A 22,266-nucleotide genomic window follows, 5' to 3' on the forward strand; every position below is an offset into this window, starting at 1 on the left:
TAAACTGTAAAACAAAAAGCCTTAACCACTTACCCACCCTAACTAACACTACCTTGGTTGGGTCCTGAATCAGTAATGTAATTGCATTCTGCATTGAAACAAGCCATTAAAAGCTTCTGCCAGATAAGTTAATGATTCTTATTTTATATTATATGGAATATTGCAGCATTTTATTTTTATCTGTTGTAAATTTTACTGTATAATTGACTGTATTTAGCACAAAAAAATGTATTAATTATCACACAAATGTGATTGTTTACTTTATTACAGGCAAATTTTAATTTTTAATCTCAATTAATGTATCTAATTTCTATTTTAGTGAAACTGCCAAATGCTGTTTTATGTACTGTATATAGATAGATAGATAGATAGATAGATAGATAGATAGATAGATAGATAGATAGAATTATTATTATTTTTTTTTTTACTTTCGACTCTTTAAAGTCCGAGGAACCGCTACTAAGGAACTAACACGTACATTATGGCGTCTCTAGCAGATGATTTCTACAGTACGCATGCGCAAATTCTCACCGGTCCCTATTGGTTATCTGTACTTCCGGGTAGCATAGTGACCACGCCCCCTGCTAATACACAGGAGAAATGAAGCTGCACCGCAGTGATACTCAGGTATGAGCTGTGTACAGCCATTAAATCAATAATGGACCTGTTTTTGTGTTCAGAGACATGCAGATGGTAAAAATGATTTTTAAATGAATGCACGTTTCTGTGCATATGTTTTAGAAGAAATCATTCATTCAGATGCCCTTTAGACTGTTAACAAGAAATCATAGCTTAGTAGGTTACACGACAAATCACCTTTATATTGTGAATAGGGTTTTTTTGTGTACTTATTAACAGAATAAAGCTTTTCCTCGCAAGATGATGATGATGATTATAATTACAATTGTCAGTAGTGGTGGTAGTAGTATGCAAATCACAATTATTAAACATTTATTGACCGAAACCCCCCCAAAATGGTCTTCCACAGCTGCAAAAATAGTTCAGTGAATTTGAGATGGCTTACAATCATTATGTATTTGTGTTCAGTTGCATACATTTAATATGAAAAGTCCTGCTTCTTTAAACAATTATTTGTTTTTAAAATAACATTGTACCTAGATGCCAGAACATAACCCATACAATAATAAAGATATGTCGCCTCATTTCTTTCTTTCTTTCTGTCTTTTCTTTTAAAAAAAAAAAAAAAAATATATATATATATATATATATATATATATATATATATATATATATATATATATATATATATATATATATTAAATTTCAGGATGGCAATTACAGAATAGCTCAAAAATGACAATATTCGCATATTACTACAATTCACAAAAACACAAAACGGTGTATAGAGTAGAAGGAATGATGACGTCTTGTGTACGTGTACATGTTTACTTGTGCGACTGTATGCTTGTTTACGTGTACACTTGTGTACTTGCGCTCTTGTGTACTTGTGTACTGGTGTAGTGTTGAAGTATGCCGAGCGCTGGCCGTCTGCGCAAACGCTAATTGTCTGGACTACTTCTCAAAGACGACCGTGTGAAATCTTTGTCAGTATCACTCCGCGTCACCTCCGTAAGTCTACCTGCGATGTTTAATTAAAGCCGCAGCCACCGGCTCGTTCCATATCATTCCCAGCTCCGTGTGCGTTCACTCCAACACACTCGCTTATGCTTCTGTTAGTAGCAAAGTGGCCGTTCCGGTTCGTCCATCCCATTTTGAGGGGTAAGTTAAAGAACTATGTTCTGTGTAAGTCGCGAGCGGAAGGACGGAAGCAAGGAAGGCACGGCGGTATCCAGTCAAAGCCCAGCATGGATGTTTGAGGGTTGTGCTTAGGCCGTGATGAAAACCAAAATGGCGTTTAGCTTGGACAGGACGAGCGGGGGATAGTTGGAGAGGAAAAGAAAGTAGGCACTTGTAAGGCGAATTTGGTGCCTGTTTACGTTTCGGGTTGAGGCGTATTAATAATCATAAAAGAAGATTTGTAGAGACCTGGGGGGGGTCAAAGGAGTTCAGCGAGGATTGGGTGCTCGGAGCCGCGGAGTGTCGGAGCGCTGGGATGGGCTGAGAGCGAGCGCAGGCCGCAGAGGTGCAGCCACCCTGAGAGAGAGAGAGAAAGAGAGAGAGAGAGAGTGACCCGCTGGCAAACAATAGAGCGTGTGATCAGCCGAGGCGATCACCCTGACACGACTTTTTCTCGTTTTTCTCTTCAGCCTGGGCTCGAAATCCATCTGAGGAAGCGCACACACACATCCAGTGGCGGAATGTAAGCTCCTGTGGCCAGCAAATGGCTCAACAATCTAACCTCAAGTTTGCTCGTTAGCTCCAGCGGTCTGGTCTCAACAATGGCCTTGTGCTTCAGGACAGGACACTGCTCGGTTTCTCATTCACACCTCATTCTTTCCTTTCCTTTTTTTAATACACACAAATAATCATATGCTAAACCATCACTAAATAATGGTGGCTTTTCTGATAGGACTTTTTCTAACCAACTATATCTTAGTAAATAATCACACACGTTTTAACAGTAATAACATCGCAATTTATATGAGCACAGAATTATATATATACATATATTTATACTTAAAATTGATATTTATATAAAATAAATCTAGAATCCATTTCTTCTTGATCTTTGGTGAAACCTGGTGATATCTACCAGGCTTCTTTTTTTTGATAGCTAGTCAGAGAAGCTAATAACTAAGCTAATAACTACCTCCATCTATTCTGAGATAGCTAGTTAAAGTTAAAGATAACTAGTGTTTCCTAACTGTTTACGGTTTATAACGACTTTTATTTTATGTAAATATTTCACATTTCAACACATCACACTCGGTGTTTTGCTAGGTGACTAGCCAAGCTAACAGCACGTATTGTGTTTTGATAGCGGCGCTTGTGTAACATGTGATTAGATCAGATCCGGGAAACCCTGAAACTCAAGATGTGGCCCAAACTGTCAGGGGTCATGTCCATATTTCAACTTAACATCTCCAGATTGAAGCATAACACACCGCCATTCTTACTTAATATCTCTATCACAAGTTAGACCAAAATTCGTGTTTGGTTTCGTCCTTCCTACCCATTATCTCGTTATTTCACTATAAGGTGCCATTACTTATGATAATTTCTGAATACCTCAACTTTTTTTACATGCTACGCCTATGGTTTATCTCATTTCTACATCTCAGTATCTCCTTGTGTGGAATATCATGCTTTCTCATTCTTTCCAAAGACAATGGTCATTATTTCTCGTTACTATCTCGTTCTTCGTACACATTTCGTCGAACAAACGAAATCCATGTTTCTAATCTTTACTATCTTGTATATCTGTCATATTATCTTGTCGATATCTCGTTATTTTATGTAGGATGCCATTAGTTTTTATGTTCCGTCATGTTTTAATGTTCTTTAAATATTTTAAATGATTTAACATCACTATCTCGTTTTTATAATGGCACGTCGATTACTCACTATCTCGTTCTTTCTGAAGAAAAAGCTCGCCATTTCTCGTTAAACTAATATTTATGATCTTTAATCTTGTTTTTCATTACAGCATATCGTTCTGTTTCGTTATCTCGTAACTATCTCATTATTTCAGCATAGTGTCTTTTGTATAAAACCTCGTCGTTTCATATATAATATAAAATATTATGCCATATACTTTATTTCATAACTTTGAGTTGTGTCTTCACTTTTAACGTGAACAACGTAATGATGGATTATTTGCATGTGCTTGGTGTTAGAACTGGTGTTTCTTTGCCATCTTTTCGGCCTTCGTTCCATGTGTCTTTCCTTGTGTGTCTTTAACAAACACCGGAAGGCCGAATGTCGTCATGTCCTGCTGATGACCTTTTTTTGTTTGTTTGTTTGTTTACCAAACACACAGCAAAGGTTTTAGCAACTTCACATCATGCCACCATTGAAGCTTTGTTTCGATCCCTAATAATATTTCACCTCATTTATGTCATGTTAGAGATTCCTTCTTGTTCCATGTTGTTTTGAAATCACATAACTAGAGAAAATGTTGAACAGGGAATGTATTTGGTGTCTTTTTAGTGTGTTAGAAGTTGAGACTTCTAACTCTTTTCCAGCTGACCTAATTTGCTGAGAGCAACACACAAAGCTTTACAATTTCCTCTCACATTTTTTTTGTGAGGCATAAACCCGCAAGGTTTTTTTTTTTTTTTTGGTGAACAATTACCGTGTTGATTTGAGAGGAAATTGAGAGGGGGCTACAGAAGTGAAGATACCAAACTTTATAAGTCTATGCTGCCTTTGTGAAACATGTATATCATAAATCCAAAATTGTAACCACACTATTGTGTTTTCAGTCTTCTGATTAGAACGTGCAGCCTAAATGTGTTCTCACTGCTCGCCATATGTTCGTAGATACTATTGTTTAAGGAAAAACCCTCCGAAGCTGTACACAATAGGAGCGCCTCGAGCATAATACGCACAGATACTTTGTCTTCAACATGGCATGCAGCAAGACCAGAACAGGAAAAATAATGAAAAACTAATGCATAGAAAATCCTTCCAACTAGTAATGTAGAATCGCATGATTTTTTATTTTATTTAGGTTTTTAATGAAGCTGTTGATTGTACTTGTACCTAATTGTGTATAGCACTGGTCTGGTATCTTGTTTGAATATCAGTATGAAATAAGGGGTCGTGGCTGCTATTGTGGATTGATATTGTTTGACATAAATGTTTTTATACTTGCATCCAACCCTGACCTTCTCCGAAATTGCTTTCAGGGCAATGGAGGCCGGGGATGAGTTTATTCCGCCTCCAGAGTGTCCCGTGTTCGAGCCGTCCTGGGAGGAATTTGCAGATCCGCTCGGATACATTGCCAAGATCCGTCCAATCGCAGAGAAGTCAGGAATATGCAAGATTCGCCCTCCACCGGTACGCCTTAACCTCTGGGTTATCTGGGTAAAGGGCATACTGACAGGAATGCACAAAACCATCCTTGTGACAGATTTGTAGTGCAGTTTCATTTCTGCTTTCAAGTTTGGGTTGTATTTATAGCTCCTCAGCTTTTTTTTTTTTTTTATTATTATTATTATTATTATTATTATTTTGGCGCATAAACCAGTCGGATTCACGTGAGCTTTACATAATCGCACTGTTTTTAACATATTGTAAGGGTTTTTTCATGCTTCTGGTGTTGATAGGTTTTTTTGGGGGGGTATTTTTTTTATATTATTATTATAATAATATTTGAGTTTACAAAATGGCCTACAGCTTTTCTGTTTTACTTTCTGAAATTCGCTTTATAATTGTCTCTCTGTATTCACAGGACTGGCAGCCACCTTTTGCTGTGGAAGTGGACAATTTCCATTTTACACCCCGTATCCAGAGACTGAATGAACTCGAGGTGTGTGCGCTTGGAAATCCTATTTTTAAAGTTATCCCCGTCCAAATATATCATGTCTAAAATTTTGTAGACATCTACACTAATCCGGTTAAATGTCAAAAACAGCAGTTGCTCGTCCACTCTGAAAACACTTGCTGTACTGCGCATGAGCAGAACGTCAGACGGTTCGACCTGCGTCATTTCCACCCCAGGACTAATAATGCGCCATTGTTTTCATAAGCCTCTGTTTTCAGTCCACAGTCGACACTGCGACTAAAATCTCTGTCTTGGTGTGGACAGAAAGCCTGAGGTTCCATCAAACTGTATACAAGTATAAATTACAGTGTAAATTCCCTTCACTGGAACTACAGAGGTGCAAACATGCTCGAGAAATTGAACTTGACTGATTGGCGGAGAGGCCTGACCGCAAGCCCACTAAACACCATTTTTGGACGAACTGGAGCTCAGACTTTCCACCAGAGCTTCCCATATCCAACATCATGGCTTAATATCACTCATGTCTGAATGATCAAAAATCCCCATGCTCAAATGCCTTCCCAGAAGAATTTATGTTGTTATAAGAGTTTAAATATGACTGCAGTTTGCAATTTAACAAGTCCATGAGTTGTATTGTTTATTATTGTTGTTTGACAGCATATTGTATACAAAGCAGCTTGTTTATAGACACATTTGTCTTTAGCTGAATTCAGCATGTCTTCTTTTGGTTGTATAGAAGTGTGTGCACATTGTTCACTTTTATTTGTATTATGCGACAGGCCGAGACGAGAGTGAAGCTGAATTATCTGGACCGGATAGCCAAATTCTGGGAGATCCAGGGCTCTTCGCTCAAAATCCCTAACATCGAGCGACGCATCGTCGACCTGTTCAGCTTGTCCAAGGTACGGTCTGGAGCAGACATCTGAAAATAAACACACAAATAAACTTGCTGTACATTTCAACCACAAATAGACTTGCTGTTAGTTTTATTTCCTTATTCATTGTTCACCTTGACATTCCTTTTTAAGCAGCACATGTTGCTAGTGTGATCTTCATAATGGTCTGGGTCAATTCCATGAAAACAACAAAGGCCTTGCATGATGGTTATAAATAATTAAGTTCACTCCAACCACAATGGAGGAAACTGATCTGTGATGAGCTGTGACTTTAACACTTCAGATCATTCGGGGTGTGACTGCAATCTAAATGTAAGTTTTTTTCACAGATCGTCACAGAAGAAGGGGGCTTTGAGACGGTCTGTAAGGAGAGGAGATGGGCCCGAGTCGCCCAGAAGCTCGGCTACCCTCCGGGCAAAAACATCGGCTCCCTCCTGCGGTCGCACTACGAGAGAATCGTCTATCCTTTTGAGATGTTCCACTCTGGTGCTAGTTTACTGGTATATCTCTAAATATATTGTGTACATGATATCAGTCCAATTTATTATGGGATTCTTAGCGTAATTCTATCGCCGTGACACCTTTCCTCTCTTTATAACACAAACATTTGTACATGTGTGCAGCAATGTAAGCCCAGGCCATATGAAAGTGAGGATAAGGATAAGGATAAAGATAACGTGGACAAAGAGTACAAGCCCCACTCCATTCCTCTTCGCCAGTCAGTCCAACCCTCCAAGACCAGCAGTTATGGCCGACGAGCCAACCGTCTACAGCCTGAGGTGAGCAGTACGTCTGGTGGGTTGTATAGATACGTCTTCTTTGGTCATATATATTTTTTTCATTGAGACTGAATATCTAGGCTCTGTCCTGCTCTCTTGGTTAAAGCTTTTAAGATCCTTTTCCTTAGCTGTCCGATGTCAAAACACAGGTCTTAAAAAGTAAAAAACGTACATTTTAGGCTTTTAATTCACTGTTCCAGATCTTAATTTCAAACAGGTCTTAATTTTCTGATGTGCATGTAACTCTACCTTTAACGCTCCTGTTTTTATTTTGGTTCCCGTGGTGTTACAGTTCTTATTTTTTTTTCAGTCCAAACATAAGTCGCTGTATTACGACCACAAATGAGCCCAACATGCAACAGCCAATCGGCTTTGTTATTGGAGCGAATCTCACTTGAATTGTCCCACAGATGTAAAACAGATTTTATTTTGCAGCTATGTTGAAGTGCAAGTTTAGCGATACTTAGCTTGAGAAAAAAATGCCTTTAGGGCTCAGGGAAGGCCAGTTGCTAACAGCGTCTTTGCGTGGTGCTTTTTTTTATTTTTTTCTCCATGATCTTTAATTTTATGGGCTTAAATTTGTAAAACCTGCAAAAACCCTGAAACCGTCCCTGATTAGACGGCTCATAAAGACATGTCAATATTTAGAATATCTCTATAAAGCTGCTTTGAGATGATGTAAATTGTTAAACACTATACAAATCAAAATGAACAGAATTGAATTGAAAATAACAAAACGCCAAGAGGAAGAAATGCACCAGGTGAAATAACAGTAAGGAATTGTGCACCGTGTTCTGGAGAGCTTCTTGATCATCATTGTGTCAACATTAACATGACTAGTCCAAAGATTTTACCTTGGGCACATCGTGTTTTTGCAGATGCCACAGAAATCTGACGTTGTGTGTTCTGAACCGTTTGCTTGTTTTCTCCAGTACTCTAAAACTGCATTTTCATGCTAATTACACAACCACATTCGATTGCAAGTGCAGTGTTTGGATGAGCCCCTTTATAGTTTATAGTTATGTTTAATCCTTCTAAAAGCTTGCACATATGTGCACTAATTTAGCTCGTTTTCAGTTTTAAAGTTCTGACGACTTGGCATAATGTGAACTGTTTGTTTGTTTTTTTTTTTTAATTATTTTTCTTTCACAAGATTCTTAACATCACATTTCATCTGGATTCACGTCTTCGTGTTGTTCGCTGTTAGGGACCGATTTAATGTGAAGAAAATAAAACGTTAAAGTTTAGATGCTTCTAAATTTCACAACTTTTTTTTGGTATTTACACTTTTCTGGCTAATCAGCATTAGTGCTCCAGCACACTTTGCACTTCAAATCTTGCTGCTTCTGTTGCTTTCCTGTGTTCATGCTTTTTTTTATTGTTATTTTTTTGCCCCATCACATGCCTCCACACATCCTTTTATACGTTTTTGTGTTTCCTTGGCCCGTCTTCTCTCGTGTATAAAACATTTCTATTTTGCAATGCCGTGAATGTCTCATCCTATATTAGATATGTTCAACGTAGATATTTTCATCTTCTGCGCATACACTATTGCCAAAGGTTTGTGGACACCTTGTCATAAGTACGGTATGTGCTTTTTGAGCATCGCATTCCATATTTGGTCACAATTTGCACCTTTATTCAATCTGCTCTTCGGTTCCACTGACTTATGGAGTGCGCTTCTGGAGATTTGTGCTCAGCCACAATGGTGTTAGTAAAGTCAGGTACTGATGTAGGTGAGGTGAGGAGGCCTGGGGTGCAGTCACTGTTCCAATTCAGAAGTCAAGTCAGAGCTCTATCAGGCCACTCAAGATCTTCCTCGCCAAACCCTGTAAAGCATCTCTTCATGGAGCTCGCTTTGTGCACAGGGGCATTGCCATGCTGGAACAGGTTTGGGTTTTAAGTGAATGCAAAATTTGTAACAGTTTGGAGAAAAACCACTTATGGCAGGAAAGGTCAGGTGTCACAATACTTTTGTCCACATAGTGTATTAATGACACGCTTTTATTTAGCAATTTCCTCATTACTCATTAACTTGATTAATATCATCGCATAAGCGCATACATTAAACAAAAATGCTAGGTGTACAAAGTGGCTATGAAAATTCCCACATGCACACACCCTGTCCTTGTTTCCTTCTCTTCCTGCTCTGTACTGTCAATTCATTGATGTTTTAGTTTCTTTTTGTTGTTTTTTTTCTGTCGCTCCCTTTTTGTCTCTGGAGTCTGTTTTGTTATGGTTGTTGTCTCCCCATGCAGGGTCCAGAGGATCCGACTCTCCACCCTCTTACCACTGGCTCTCAACACAGCTCCTCGGTACTGCCTCTCGCTGGCACTTCGCTCTCTTTCTCCTCCTCTGTCTGCCTTCTTTTCTCTTCCTTTTCACTCACTCATTAACGCCTTCCTTTCTCGTGTCTCGCTCCTGCTGAAGTGCACTTCTTGTGCAGTTTTTGCACAAGCTGTCCTGCCTCACCCAAGTGTGTGTGTGTGTGTGTGTGTGTGTGTGCGCCTCTATTCTGTTGTGAATAAGCTGGGAGGCAGTGTCATTAAAAGTAGCACAAAAAAACACAGTGCTTGTCTTGCCATGTGTATAACATCGCTAGCTTGTTTGTGTTTTCCTCTTGGATGGTGCCGTTCCTCTTGGTTTCCCCAGTTTTTCGATCGCTTACTGCTCACCTGTGGGATTTCTGCTAGTTTCTAATGTGTTAACTCTTCGCTTGGCTGCTGCTTTTCCTGTGTTCACCCTCTCTTATTGTATGACTGCAAACTTTCCATGTATTGCAGTCAGTGTACCGTTAGTTTTTGCTTCTTCATTGATGACAGAATAACAGTACATGTAAACAAATATCAGTGGCATGGATAGAAGAGACAGGGCCTTGTAACATTTATCTTCAGTATAGCCGTACATAATAACGGAAATCAGGCTGACCCAAAGTCATCTGAATTTAAGAGTTTTGGCTGCTAATTTGATATCGCAATGTCTTGCCCTTTAGCCGGAACCCACCGAGGAGGACATAGAGAAGAACCCGGAGCTGAAGAAGCTGCAGATCTATGGAGCTGGACCCAAAATGATGGGACTGGGCCTGGTGGCTCGAGATAAGGCTAGAAAGAAAGGTAAATTTCAGGTGCATTAGTGATCCAAGTGATTTCTTAAAAAATGCACAACAACCTTTCAGACAATTTCTGGAAGCTCCGCCCCCTTCACCTAGCTTATTAGTAATTTCTCAGTGGAGGTTTCGGTGTTGATTCGACTTTCCAGCTAGAAAGATCCACCACTTCCTTCAGACAGGTTCTGTAATCTGTAAAACACAAAAAGCGATGCAAATCAACCATAATGGCGATGAGTTTCTCTTTACACGGTTAGCATCTTCACACCAGTACACTACTATACAGTGCAGAATACACAGCTTCTGCTTTCTTTTTCTCAGATGAACTTCCCCAGACTGTAATCGTTAAGGAAAACAGCGGCATCAAAGAAGAACCAGGCGAGACGTTAATTACCAAGTCGGAGCCGGACATCCCCCCACCACCCCCAAACCTCATCGTAAAAGATGAAGTTAAGAAAAAGGAAGAGGACGAGAGTCGAACCGTGGCAGCGAAAGATCCTATTAAAGACGAACCCTGCACCAAGATGACCATGCGGCTGAGACGCAACCACAGCAGCTCACAGTTTGTAAGTGTACATGTTCCTGTTTGTAACGGGAAGTGAGGATGTCTTTAGTCTTTATGCTGCTCTGTGGAGTGACTGTGGAGTCTGTCTGAGCGCATGGTGCACTTTTTTATTTATTTATTTATTTATATTTTACGTTCACCCAGCACTGGAGATCCTTGTAGAAGTAGCATTATTTAGTTTCAGATTGCGATATTTGAATAGTATGTGTAGCTTATCTGTAGTTCAACTCGAACCATCCATGAAATTCATCAGAATTCACTGGATTTGGTGTTTTAATGCATATTTTGTGGGATTCTTTTTTTGCCATTGTAGCTGCACAAGCTAGTATATAGGATTATTTATAAAAAAAAAAAAAAAAAGAACCGATATGATTCATTGCTTCAGTTCTCATTTATAGTCGTGGAATGAGTCAGTTTATTTATAATCGGTCATTATAATAATACCTTTCAATCAGTAAGTATAATACTTGTGACTTGGCTGGAGTTTTGTATTACTTTTCCTAAATAAAATATTGCGTAATGAATTCAGTTCATTCTTTTTTTAATAACCCTGTATAACAAACATAAAAAAACATCTGTTTTTAAAGATTTTATAGATGTTTACAGTTTATTCTTTTTGGATACATGAACAATTTCTAATGCCTTGTACTGTACTTATGAGATTGTATTTTAAAGTTGAGTCCAGCTAAATGCCATAGATAGATTTTGGCTACGTCCAACGTTTTCATCCACACCCAGACTTCTGAAAACACTTGCATCCCTACACTGTGCACGTGGAAAAAGACTAAAAGACAAGTTGGCCTGCTTCGTTTCTTTTAACCATTTATCTATTACATGCGAATATCTGTTTTCTCAAAGGGCATTTAAAACTGTCCCCACTCTGTTTTTATTTGGGCAGAAAAAAAATGCTGTGTGTTTACAGAAAACCGAAACGTAAAGGAAAAAGATGCGTGTTCCGATTTTATTTGAAACATTGTTTTATAGCATACAAAACAAAACATTTGCAGTAGGCAATTTAGACCGGTTGCTCTGGTTCTTTCGATTTTGTAGCAGGTGTGGTGAATCTTGGCAGTAAATCTTAACATGTCAACTCATTCTTTTATAATAAAATTATGAAATCGGGTCGTTTTACGCACACGTCACGTATATTTACCAAAAATAATCTGAATTCCAGTTTTTCTAGGTGGGCAGCTCATTTTATACTAGATGAGTTTAAGCTTCAGGGAGGTTGCTTGTGTAATCATGGATGTTTTTTGTGTTTAGGTTGTCCACCAATATGAATTAAAGTTCACTGCCTTTCTTTAAATTTCTTTTAAAACCCCCAGGTGGACTCGTTTGTGTGCCGTATGTGTGGCCGTGGGGACGAGGACGAGAAGCTGCTACTATGTGATGGTTGCGATGATAATTACCACACTTTCTGCCTTCTGCCTCCTCTTACAGACCCTCCCAAGGGCAATTGGCGCTGCCCCAAATGTGTAGCAGAGGTGAGCGGCATCTGCAAAGATGCTTTTGGGGGGGTGTTATGTATGGTGAATTGTTTGACATGTTTTAACATTTAAATGAAATCAAATTTTGTTACATACACACGATCCAACATGGAAATAGAATGTAAAAAACAAATGCATGTGTTCCAGGGTGATTGTCACTGTTCATGTGCTGATTTTAAATGGACCTGTTTGATTTTAAACACAAAAAAACTGCTTACATCACTTTATTGTTTACTGTGTGTTTGTAGGAATGTAAGAAACCCGCCGAAGCTTTTGGTTTCGAGCAGGCGACACGAGAATACACGTTACAGAGTTTCGGCGAGATGGCGGACACGTTCAAAGCTGATTACTTCAACATGCCTGTCCACGTAAGTGCTTTTGCGTGACTGATTATTCGCATCTCCTACTTTATTTGGTTATTCATGCAAATTCTCTAATGTCTTCGCAAATCAGATGTAGGAATAAAATGTGACGTCTGAACTCGGAAAACGTTTTCGAGACCATCAGAGGTCACTGTTAAGCTCTGTTATAAAAACCGTGCATGTGTGGATGTTGTTAGATGGTCCCAACAGAGCTGGTTGAGAAGGAGTTTTGGCGATTAGTCAGTAGTATTGAAGAGGATGTGACTGTCGAGTATGGTGCTGACATTCACTCCAAAGAGTTTGGGAGCGGTTTTCCTGTCAACAACGGCAAGAGACATTTAACCGAAGAAGAAGAGGTTTGCATTGTCTTGTTTTCTTTTTAAAATTTTGACATCGCTTTTTTTCCTTCTCTGTTTGGCATAACTTATTTATTTGTCCATACCTTAACTTTTCTCTTGTTCCTCCTGTCTGTGCTCTCTCTCTTTCTTTCTTTCTCTTTGTTACTCTCTCTCTCTCTGTTACTCTCTATTCTTTTATTCCCTATTTGATTTAAATTCAATTTGCTTGTTCATGAGTCTGTTTTTACTTTAAACACTATAGTAAAGTAAGCCTTTGGTACTCTCTCAGGCCTATGCACGTAGCGGCTGGAACCTGAACGTGATGCCAGTGTTGGAGCAGTCAGTATTGTGCCATATCAATGCCGACATCTCGGGTATGAAGGTTCCGTGGCTGTACGTGGGCATGGTGTTCTCTGCCTTCTGCTGGCACATCGAGGACCACTGGAGCTACTCAATCAACTACTTACACTGGTAATAATAACACACAATATAGATGCTTTTATCTTATTTAATCCATAACTTGTATTACAAAACGTAAATGAAATGTGCAACGTTGTTCCTTCCTGCCTGATACACAATCATCTTCCACTGCTTTCTGAGAACATTTGACGTTTGTTTGCTCACCCAACATTAAAAGATTGCATGTTCAGGAATTAAATATATAGCACATCGGTTGCCAATAAAATAAATAAGAGGAGGTACTGAGGAAATTGCTGGAAAATGTCTGCAATAAATAAATTTCTGGTTCAGGGGGGAGCCCAAGACATGGTATGGCGTTCCTTCAGTAGCAGCAGAACATCTGGAGGAAGTAATGAAGAAGCTCACTCCTGAACTTTTCGAGTTCCAGCCAGATCTGCTCCATCAACTCGTCACAATCATGAACCCTAATATACTCATGGCCCATGGAGTGCCGGTGGGTAACACACACACACACACACACACACACACACACACGGCTCTATATTTTCATAGATTTCCACGGTTCCTATGCATTTTGGAAAAGGAATTTTTGAATTAGATTTGTGATTTCCAGGTCTGAGTTTGTATAGTTTATTCAAAACAAAGGTAATGTCCACACTAATCTTGAAACATTTAAAAACAGCGTTTTGTGTAAATATTATCTACATTTATACTTTCATATTTAATCGTTACTCAAAACGTACTAATTCACACTGAAATGTCTGAAACGCTTGCTCTGTAAATGTAGCACTTGGCAAAACGTGTTGCGGTCATTGTTTATTGTTGTGGTTAAATTGGCACTAAATGGTGCTCCTGGTGCAGATGGCCAATTTGTTTTAGATTTGTAGAACATGCATTTGTAATTGGGCTCTTTGGTTGACAGGTTGTGCGTACGAATCAGTGCGCTGGAGAGTTTGTCATCACTTTCCCTCGAGCCTATCACAGTGGCTTCAATCAGGGATATAATTTTGCTGAAGCCGTGAACTTCTGCACTGCAGATTGGGTAAGTCCAAAAAACGTACGGAAAAAATATATGTATTATATTCATTATGGAGACAAATAAAAAAGAAAGAAAAAAAAATTCCCGTGTGTGTGTGTGTGTGTGTGTGTGTGTGTGTGTGTGTGTGTGTGTGTGTGTGTGTGTGTGTGTGTGTGTGTGTGTGTGTGTGTGTGTGTGTGTGTGTGTGTGTGTGTGTGTGTGTGTGTGTGTGTGTGTGATTTTTTATTTTTTTATTTTGGGGGATTCTGTTTTATTAAAAATTTGTCTCCGTAATGTGATCTCATATGAGTAGTTTCAGGTGGGTTGTTAAACGCACGGGTTTTCTGTAAAAAGCATATGTACTATGAATGTGTAGAAAAGTATATCAAGTGATATTCCTCCTGTCTCAGTGTTTTTTTTGTTTTTTGTTTTTTTGTTGTTTTTTCCTCCCCCCTCTTTCCAACAGCTGCCCCTAGGGCGGTCATGTATTGAGCATTACAGGCACCTCAGACGCTACTGTGTTTTCTCTCATGAGGAGCTCACTTGCAAAATGGCCGCCTGCCCGGAGAAGCTGGACCTGAACCTGGCTGCAGCCACACACAGGGAAATGTTCATTATTGTCCAAGAAGAGAGGAAACTCCGCAAGGCCCTGCTGGAGAAGGTGAGTCCGAGAACAATATGTAGGCATTTATTTAATATTTTAAAACGTAGAACAAACTAATTTTCAGAGAGAATAACGCTGAGATGTCCACACACAGGGTATAACAGAGGCCGAGCGAGAGGCGTTTGAGTTGTTGCCCGATGATGAGAGGCAGTGTGATAAGTGTAAGACCACCTGCTTCCTGTCGGCTCTGGCTTGCACCAACTGCCCTGATCGCCTCGTTTGTCTCTACCACACGCAAGACCTCTGCTCCTGTCCCATAGACAAACTCTACCTCAGGTACATACTGACTGTGTGTTAAGATTAGAATATTATCTTGATATAGATGTATGTTCACATGGTAGACCTAAAATTGCACCATCTCCCCTTTACCAGGTATCGCTACACTCTGGACGAACTGTTGGCCATGTTGTACCGGTTGAAGGTTCGAGCCGAGTCCTTCGACTCTTGGGCTAACCGAGTGAAAGAAGCCCTTGAACAGGAGGAGGGCAACAAAATAGGTCAGATGGGGAATTTATTACTAATACAGATCATTAAAATTGCTGGCTAAAGTATTTTTCCGAATTTGGATACACAATATTATTGCAAGTTCAAATCCACTAACCTTTTTCACATTACACACAAGGCTATACACCGACCAGGTATAACATTATGACCAGTGAAGTGAATGACACTGATTATCTCTTCATCATGGCACCTGTTAGTGAGTGGGATAAATTAGGTAGCAAGTAATTTTGCCCTCAATGTTGATGTTAGAAGCAGGAAAAATAGGCGAGCATAAGGGTTTGAGAAATTGTGATGGCTAGACGAATGGGTCAGAACATCTCCAAAACTGCAGCTCTTGTCGGATGTTCCTGGCCTGCAGTGGTCATTATCTATCAAAAGTGGTCCAAGGAAGGAACAGTAGTGAACTGGCGACAGAGTCATGGCTCATTGATGCATGTGGGGAGCGAAGTCTGGTCCCTGTGATCCAATAGACGAGCTCCTGTAGCTTAGATTGCTGAAGATGCTGTAATTGCTCAACAGGGGGACCAACACAATATTAGGCAGGTGGTCATAATGTTATGCCTGATTAGTGTATTTTTTCACAGTAAGAAATCTATTATAGCGGTCATCTTTTGACTTACTGTGTTGCTACATTAAATGCTGTATAGATAGTACGAATGGGTAAGAGGGTAGACCCTGTCAGACAAATACAGCTTTCATAGGTAGTGCATACAGTTTATCTACAACATAGTTGAGAAGTTTTTAACGGCTTTTGAATTCCCTGTTTTTGTGTTTTTTCTCCACTCTTTAAGACTTTAAAAATCTGGAGGCACTGAAAGAGGAGGCGGCAGAACGTAAATTTCCTGACAACGAGCTGCTCCAACGGCTCACTGTTGTAATGGCTGACCTGCTTAAGTGCCAGAGCAGGAGCACAGAGCTTCTGAATGGCACGCAGAGCAGTAAGATGAGTCTTCAGGAGCTCCGGGAAATGGTGGACACCATGCAAAACCATCCTTGTGCAGTTGAGCAGCTTGGGGAGGTGCAGGTGTGTGAGTCTTTACTCAAACAGTAACGTTTCAAGGGTTAAACTTAAGGTTTGTCCGTAATATGCTGTACTGTAAATTCAAGAAAACTGCAGAAGTTTTTATAGCAAAACTTTAACTTCTGATCAGAATAAATGAACATAAGATAACCCAACATACACCCCTCTACACTTGACTCTCTCAGGTTGTGCTACAGAAGGTGGAGGCGTTTGAGTCACGTGCCCAGGCTGTAGTGAGCAGCAGTGGCGGTGAGTGGAAACAGTCCTCCACTCCATCAGAAGAGGATCTGCAGGCTTTGTTAGAGGAGGGCTCTGCGCTTCCGGCTCTAGCCCCTGCCTGTGGACTCCTGTCCGGCCTGCAGGAACAGAGACGCTGGCTGGAGCAGGTGCGCAGGACAATCGGGCCTGGGGGTGGAGAGGTGACTCTGGCTGTTCTAAGAAATCTGATGGAGGCCGGCTGCAATGTGCTGCAGGGCGTCAGCGTTGAGACCGCCATGGCAGAGCTGCAGGAGCTGCTGACCATCGCAGAGCGTTGGGAAGAGAAGGCCCAGATCTGTCTTGAAGATCGGTAAAGCAGTGTAACACACATCCATGCAAATCCGTTTTTATTTAAGCTTTCTTGCCACTCAGATTGGTTTGCTGTCTTTTTCTTACTTGCAACACGTTTTCTCAATCTTTATCCGAGCAGGCAGAAGCACCCACTCTCCACATTGGAGGCCATAGTGAATGAGGCCCAGCTAATCCCTGTGCAGTTGCCCAACATCTTGGCTCTCCACGCCTGCCTGAGTCGAGCCCATGCCTGGGTCACAGACCTAGAGGAAATCCAGGCAAGAGTGGTTTTATTCGAGGATGTAATATCAATTATTGATCAACCTGATGTTTATTTATTGAGACATTGATGGTTTAAAATGCCTTTTCAATTGGCATTTCACATTTATTAGCTGTCTAGACTACAGATTAATGTTGCCTGGCATAAGAGCTTTTGGAGATAACACGAGTGGATATAACGGATCCTGTTGATGTAATTGATCTCCAATACAGCTCCATCTAATGTGTCTTCCTGATAGAAAATGAAAAGTAATAGACAAAAGGACTCAACAGCAAAGTTTTTAGGGCAACGATTTAAGCCACCTTTAATCAATTCCTTAAAATACAGTATTTAAAGTCTTACCCAGTTAATTTCTGTTTCTCTACCTCTCCTTTGTATGCCCTGTGTCTCGCAGCAGAATGGAGAGCACTACCCATGTCTGGATGATCTAGAGGGTCTAGTGGCGATTGGCCGTGACCTTCCTGTACGGATGGAGGAGCTGCGACAGCTTGAGCTGCAGGTTGCCAGTGCTCACTCCTGGAGGGAAAAAGCCAGCAAGACCTTTCTGAAGAAGAACAGTCAGCACAGCCTTCTGGAGGTAAGGAATAGCTAGCTCTGTTCACCATTAGGTTGCTTAGATGTAACGAGGGGGAACGGTGAGATTTCTGTTTGACGTTTTTATTATTACTCTTAAAGCAGAGACTGATTTTTCGGTTTCTTACTGATGTATTTAAGCATCAGGATTAGTGTTTTTGAGGAGCCAAAGGTGCATGAAGCTCACTCTCTCACACTCGTGTAGGTATTATGTCCGTGTGTGGAAAAGAGGAAGAAGAAGGAGGAAGACACACTGAGCTCAGAAACCGACTCTGATGTGGATGTGTTGGGGCTCACTGCACAGGACCTCAGAGATCCAGGAGCCATTGTAAGTTGCGTGCACACAGCATGCACTTATGCACAATTTTAACTAGAGGTTACCGATAGCTAGTTTGGATCGTACTTGCCGATAACGGATTAATCAATCGATAGGTCCTGGATAGAAAACATAACACTCCATGTAAAATAGTGCAAAACTTTATTACATAAATAATGAGTACTGAATCACGAAAATGTGCTAAATGAAATAAGCATGAATTTATAAATATAATTATTAAATGATCAATAATAAATATTATATAGCAGTCTCCGTGCTCTGTCTAAACAGCACGCGGGTTCAGTTATTCGCCTCTAGAGGCCGCTCTTGTAATGACAGCGGACCAAATACAGAAAAACTGTTGATTTTTGCGGAACGTTCCAGCAATCTCTAATGTGAACTATTTAATTTTATGGGTGAAAAACTCAAAGGTAATAACAGACTCTGCTAGTGTGGACAGAAAAGGAAAAACGTAAAAGTAAGGAAATTAAATTTCCATGTTAAACAAATGGTCTTCAAATAGACCTCTGCATTCAGTATGTTGTCAAAAAAAATATTTATGACGCATGGGCCTGCCTTTATGTCTCATGTCTTGCAATAATGATTTTAATATGTTCACTGTACATTGTAATTTGTCCAGGTAATGGCATTCAAGGAGGGGGAACAGCATGAAAAAGAGGCTCTGCTGCGAATGCGGCAGCTGAACCTGGCCAAACCCGGCCTGGAGAAGGCGCCCAAGGAGGCACAGACTACAGACATCAAACAAGAGCAGAGGTGGAATGAACCAATGGACATGGACACGTCTCTTTCCTCAGAAAAAGTCTCACAACAGAATGGTGGTTCCACTCACTTCCACACAGTCAGCCAGTCTGTGTGTGTTTGCGGTGAACAGTCACATGCTCTGCTCCACCGCTGCCATTTGTGCAAAGACTGGTTCCACGGAGGTTGTGTGCCCTTCCCTTGTGTACTGGGACCTACTGACGTGCCACTTGTAAACCCACTCTGTTGGTGGGACTGGGACACACGATTCCTGTGCCCGCGGTGCCAGAGAACACGGCGTCCACGGCTAGAAACTATTCTGGCTTTGTTAGTGGCATTGCAGAAGCTGCCTGTGAGACTGCCAGAGGGCGAGGCTCTGCAGTGTCTCACAGAGAGAGCGATTAACTGGCAGGGCCGAGCCAAACAAGCTCTGGATTCCCCTGAGCTGCAGGGGGCACTGCAGAGACTTCAGGACCTGAAAGAAACACAGAGCACGGCAAAGGAGCAGCCGGAGGTGGAAAAGAAAGGTAATTCGGAAGAGGTGATCGTACTGTCGGACTCCGAGGAGCCGGAAGATAGCGTGATCGATCTGACGGAGGAGTGTGACGCGATGAAACGCAACAGGGATGCAGCTGCTAATGGAATACAGGTGAAAATAACACTAACCATTTACTCAAAAATATACCAGTAAGTGTGAACTTTAATAGATAAATGTAGGAGGGCTTGTTTGGTCAAACATCATTTCATATACTAACAGACATGAATGGTATCCTGAGTCTAGTTTTATATTGTGCACATGGTACCGTTTTAGTAAAATTTGGTTATCCTTCCACAGTCTGGTTGTGAAAATGGCGTTAAGAAGCCAGACACTGAAAATATAACAGGTAAGTACTTTGTCATTTTTTTTTTTTTATATTTAAATTTCCAGAAACAATTGCAGCTTGGGCTTCTTCGACTTTCTTAACCCTGCGTTCTCTCTAAGGGTTGGAGTCTCTGCTGCCATTAATACCATATCTTAAAGGGCCAGTAATCGAACTGGCCCCTTCAACAAGAGCTCAGTTAGAAGAGCTGCAACTTGAAGGTGACCTGCTCGAGGTTACTCTCGATCAGACGCACACCATCTATCGACTCCTGCAAGCAGCATCTCCGCCTCCTCGGCAGACTCTACACACGCTTATACAGGTGAGATCCGTGGGATACATGAATTTGTGTGTGTGTGTGTGTGTGTATGTATGTGTGTGTGTATATATATATATATATATATATATATATTTATTTTCAGTATTGCAAATACTTACCTAATGAGTGTTAATTAGCTTTTATATTGTAGTTTACTTTAAATCTTAATGAACTGCACAAAAAGGTCAAAATTTATGAATTGTTACAATGCATGTCATGTGCATTAGAGTGTATTTCTTTTCTTGTTTGCATGGTTTAATTGCGTTATTTCTCCCCCTTCATCTGTCAGATCGAGTTGCAGGAACAGAAGCGCTCAGGTCGTAGCAGCAGGATGAAGGACTCCAAAAGGAAGAGGAAAAGTCAGAAATCTGAAGGAGGAGCGAAGCCCACAGAGGCCTCGGAGTCAAAAAAGACACGACCTGTTAACCACACGCCTGTACAGCAACAAGAGGAGGCATGAATCTATAAATAATATCTGTACACACACAAAGGAAAATGTCCATATAGAATGTTTGACTCGTATACATCAATCAGACAGAACGTTGACATTATAACATTGAGTGGTGAAGTGAATATCACTGATTAACTGGTGCCATGATGAAGAGATAGTGGGTGGGATTATATTAGGCAGCAAGTGAACCTTTTTTTCCTCAAAGTTGACGTGCTAGAAGCAGGAAAAATGGGCAAGCATAAAGATTGGCAAATTGTGATGGCTAGACAACTGTGTCAGAGCATCTCCAAAACTGCAGCTCTTGTGGGCTGTTCCAAGAAAGGAACAGTGGTCATGGGCAGTAAAGGCTCATTGATGCACGTGGGGAGTAAATGCTGGCCAGCAGACGAGCTTCTGTAGCTGAGATTGCTAAAGAAGTTAATGCTATTGATGCTCAAAGGGTTAGAACTGTTTTGGCAGCTAAATGGGGACAGACACAATGATATTAGGCAGGTGGTCATAAAGTAATGCCTGATTGGTGTATACAATGGCACCGAAAAAATTATGGGCTCATTAATATGCAAATGCTAAATTCTTTTTTGGGTAATTTAATACTCTCTAAATGAAAGAATCTGGCTGATTTTTTTTTTTTGTGGGTTTTTTCCTCTTTAGATCTTGTGATATGTTGGGAACATGTGAAGGAGAAAATGGCTAAAAAGGTGACCCACAGAACGGTTCTCAAATCGCTCTGGGCCAAAAAATAAACACCCCATCCAGACAGTAGAGGAAATTTTTCACAGCGGTTCTACGTAATAAGCTCACACTCTGCTTTCCCCCCCATTTGCACACATTCACTCCCTCTTGTTGGTGCCTGTTGTTGAGCGCTGCACCCCCTCCCTTTTTTTTTTTTTTTCCTGGATGGCATTAAGCATCGTGTCTGTCCTCCTTCACTCCAACGATTTGTTCCTCCATCGTTGTGGTTCATGACGTTCTTTTGTTCACAGCGACTCCGCTCACCTTCTGTCCGCTGCTCTACTCTGGCCATTACTGAGGAATGGCACCGGCGTCCTGCTGTCCATCTTTCTGTACTATTACACTGTACCACGCAGTGCTCAACTCCCAAAAACGCCAACATAATGTGATATAGTTTAGCCCCACACACACACACACACACACACACACACACAGTGGTTCGGTAGCGCTGGACATAGAAATGGGAACGTGGCCCAGATGCCGTGAATATGACTTGTATTTTTTATGTACCGAGTCTCGTGTTTTTGTTGAGGCTGTCGAGACTCTCCGTTTTGAATGAACTAGTTAAAAAAATAATAATTGGGGGAGAAAAACGGCATTTGAGTTTTGGTGCTACTTTCCCAAAATAGGTCATTGTACATTACACCTATTCTGTCTACTGACTTTAATTTGAAATCTCTTCTCTTTTCCACCTTTTATTATTTTTTTTACTACTTGGTTGCTTTATTTTCTCTCCTTTTCTTTCTCTCTTGTTTTCCAAGGTACTGTACAAACACCTCACTGTAATTCACTGTTTCCTTTGTTTTCGTCCTGAATTCTAATAAATACATTATTGTTGTTTATTATTATTATTATTATTATTATTATTACTACTACTACTATTGGTATTGCAGACA

General features: G+C 40.5%; 1 protein-coding gene across 8 annotated transcripts; it reads left to right on the forward strand.

The window, feature by feature from the left end:
- The first annotated feature begins 610 nt into the window (after window positions 1–610).
- Window positions 611–22,215, forward strand: kdm5c (lysine (K)-specific demethylase 5C). 8 transcript variants are annotated; one of them, XM_046870448.1, is made up of 28 exons: window positions 611–627; window positions 4,773–4,923; window positions 5,318–5,395; window positions 6,151–6,273; window positions 6,597–6,767; window positions 6,891–7,046; window positions 9,305–9,361; window positions 10,039–10,159; window positions 10,474–10,718; window positions 12,043–12,201; window positions 12,453–12,572; window positions 12,764–12,922; window positions 13,194–13,375; window positions 13,655–13,817; window positions 14,247–14,366; window positions 14,809–15,003; window positions 15,101–15,282; window positions 15,379–15,503; window positions 16,302–16,534; window positions 16,717–17,099; window positions 17,220–17,358; window positions 17,755–17,937; window positions 18,139–18,261; window positions 18,890–19,657; window positions 19,844–19,892; window positions 19,991–20,190; window positions 20,477–20,641; window positions 21,290–22,215. In XM_046870448.1, exons 2-28 carry the CDS (start codon window positions 4,777–4,779, stop codon window positions 21,296–21,298), a joined length of 4,755 nt encoding a protein of 1,584 aa, XP_046726404.1. In that variant the 5' UTR covers window positions 611–627; window positions 4,773–4,776; the 3' UTR covers window positions 21,299–22,215. The 8 variants fall into 8 exon arrangements, with proteins under 8 accessions (XP_046726404.1, XP_046726403.1, XP_046726406.1 ...); XM_046870447.1 differs by lacking the exon at window positions 611–627 and adding an exon at window positions 1,572–1,590; XM_046870450.1 differs by lacking the exon at window positions 611–627 and adding an exon at window positions 1,605–1,740.
- Window positions 22,216–22,266: the final 51 nt, after the last annotated feature.

This window comes from Silurus meridionalis, chromosome 17 (assembly GCF_014805685.1).
Source record: "Silurus meridionalis isolate SWU-2019-XX chromosome 17, ASM1480568v1, whole genome shotgun sequence".
NCBI lineage: Eukaryota > Metazoa > Chordata > Actinopteri > Siluriformes > Siluridae > Silurus > Silurus meridionalis.

What these genes read in the sequence shown, in the direction of transcription:
- kdm5c (XM_046870444.1), top strand. An exon ending in TCAATCAACTACTTACACTG is followed by an intron (nt 13,376 to 13,654) that starts GTAATAATAACA and finishes TTTCTGGTTCAG; the next exon opens with GGGGGAGCCCAAGACATGGT. An exon ending in TCATGGCCCATGGAGTGCCG is followed by an intron (nt 13,818 to 14,246) that starts GTGGGTAACACA and finishes TTTGGTTGACAG; the next exon opens with GTTGTGCGTACGAATCAGTG.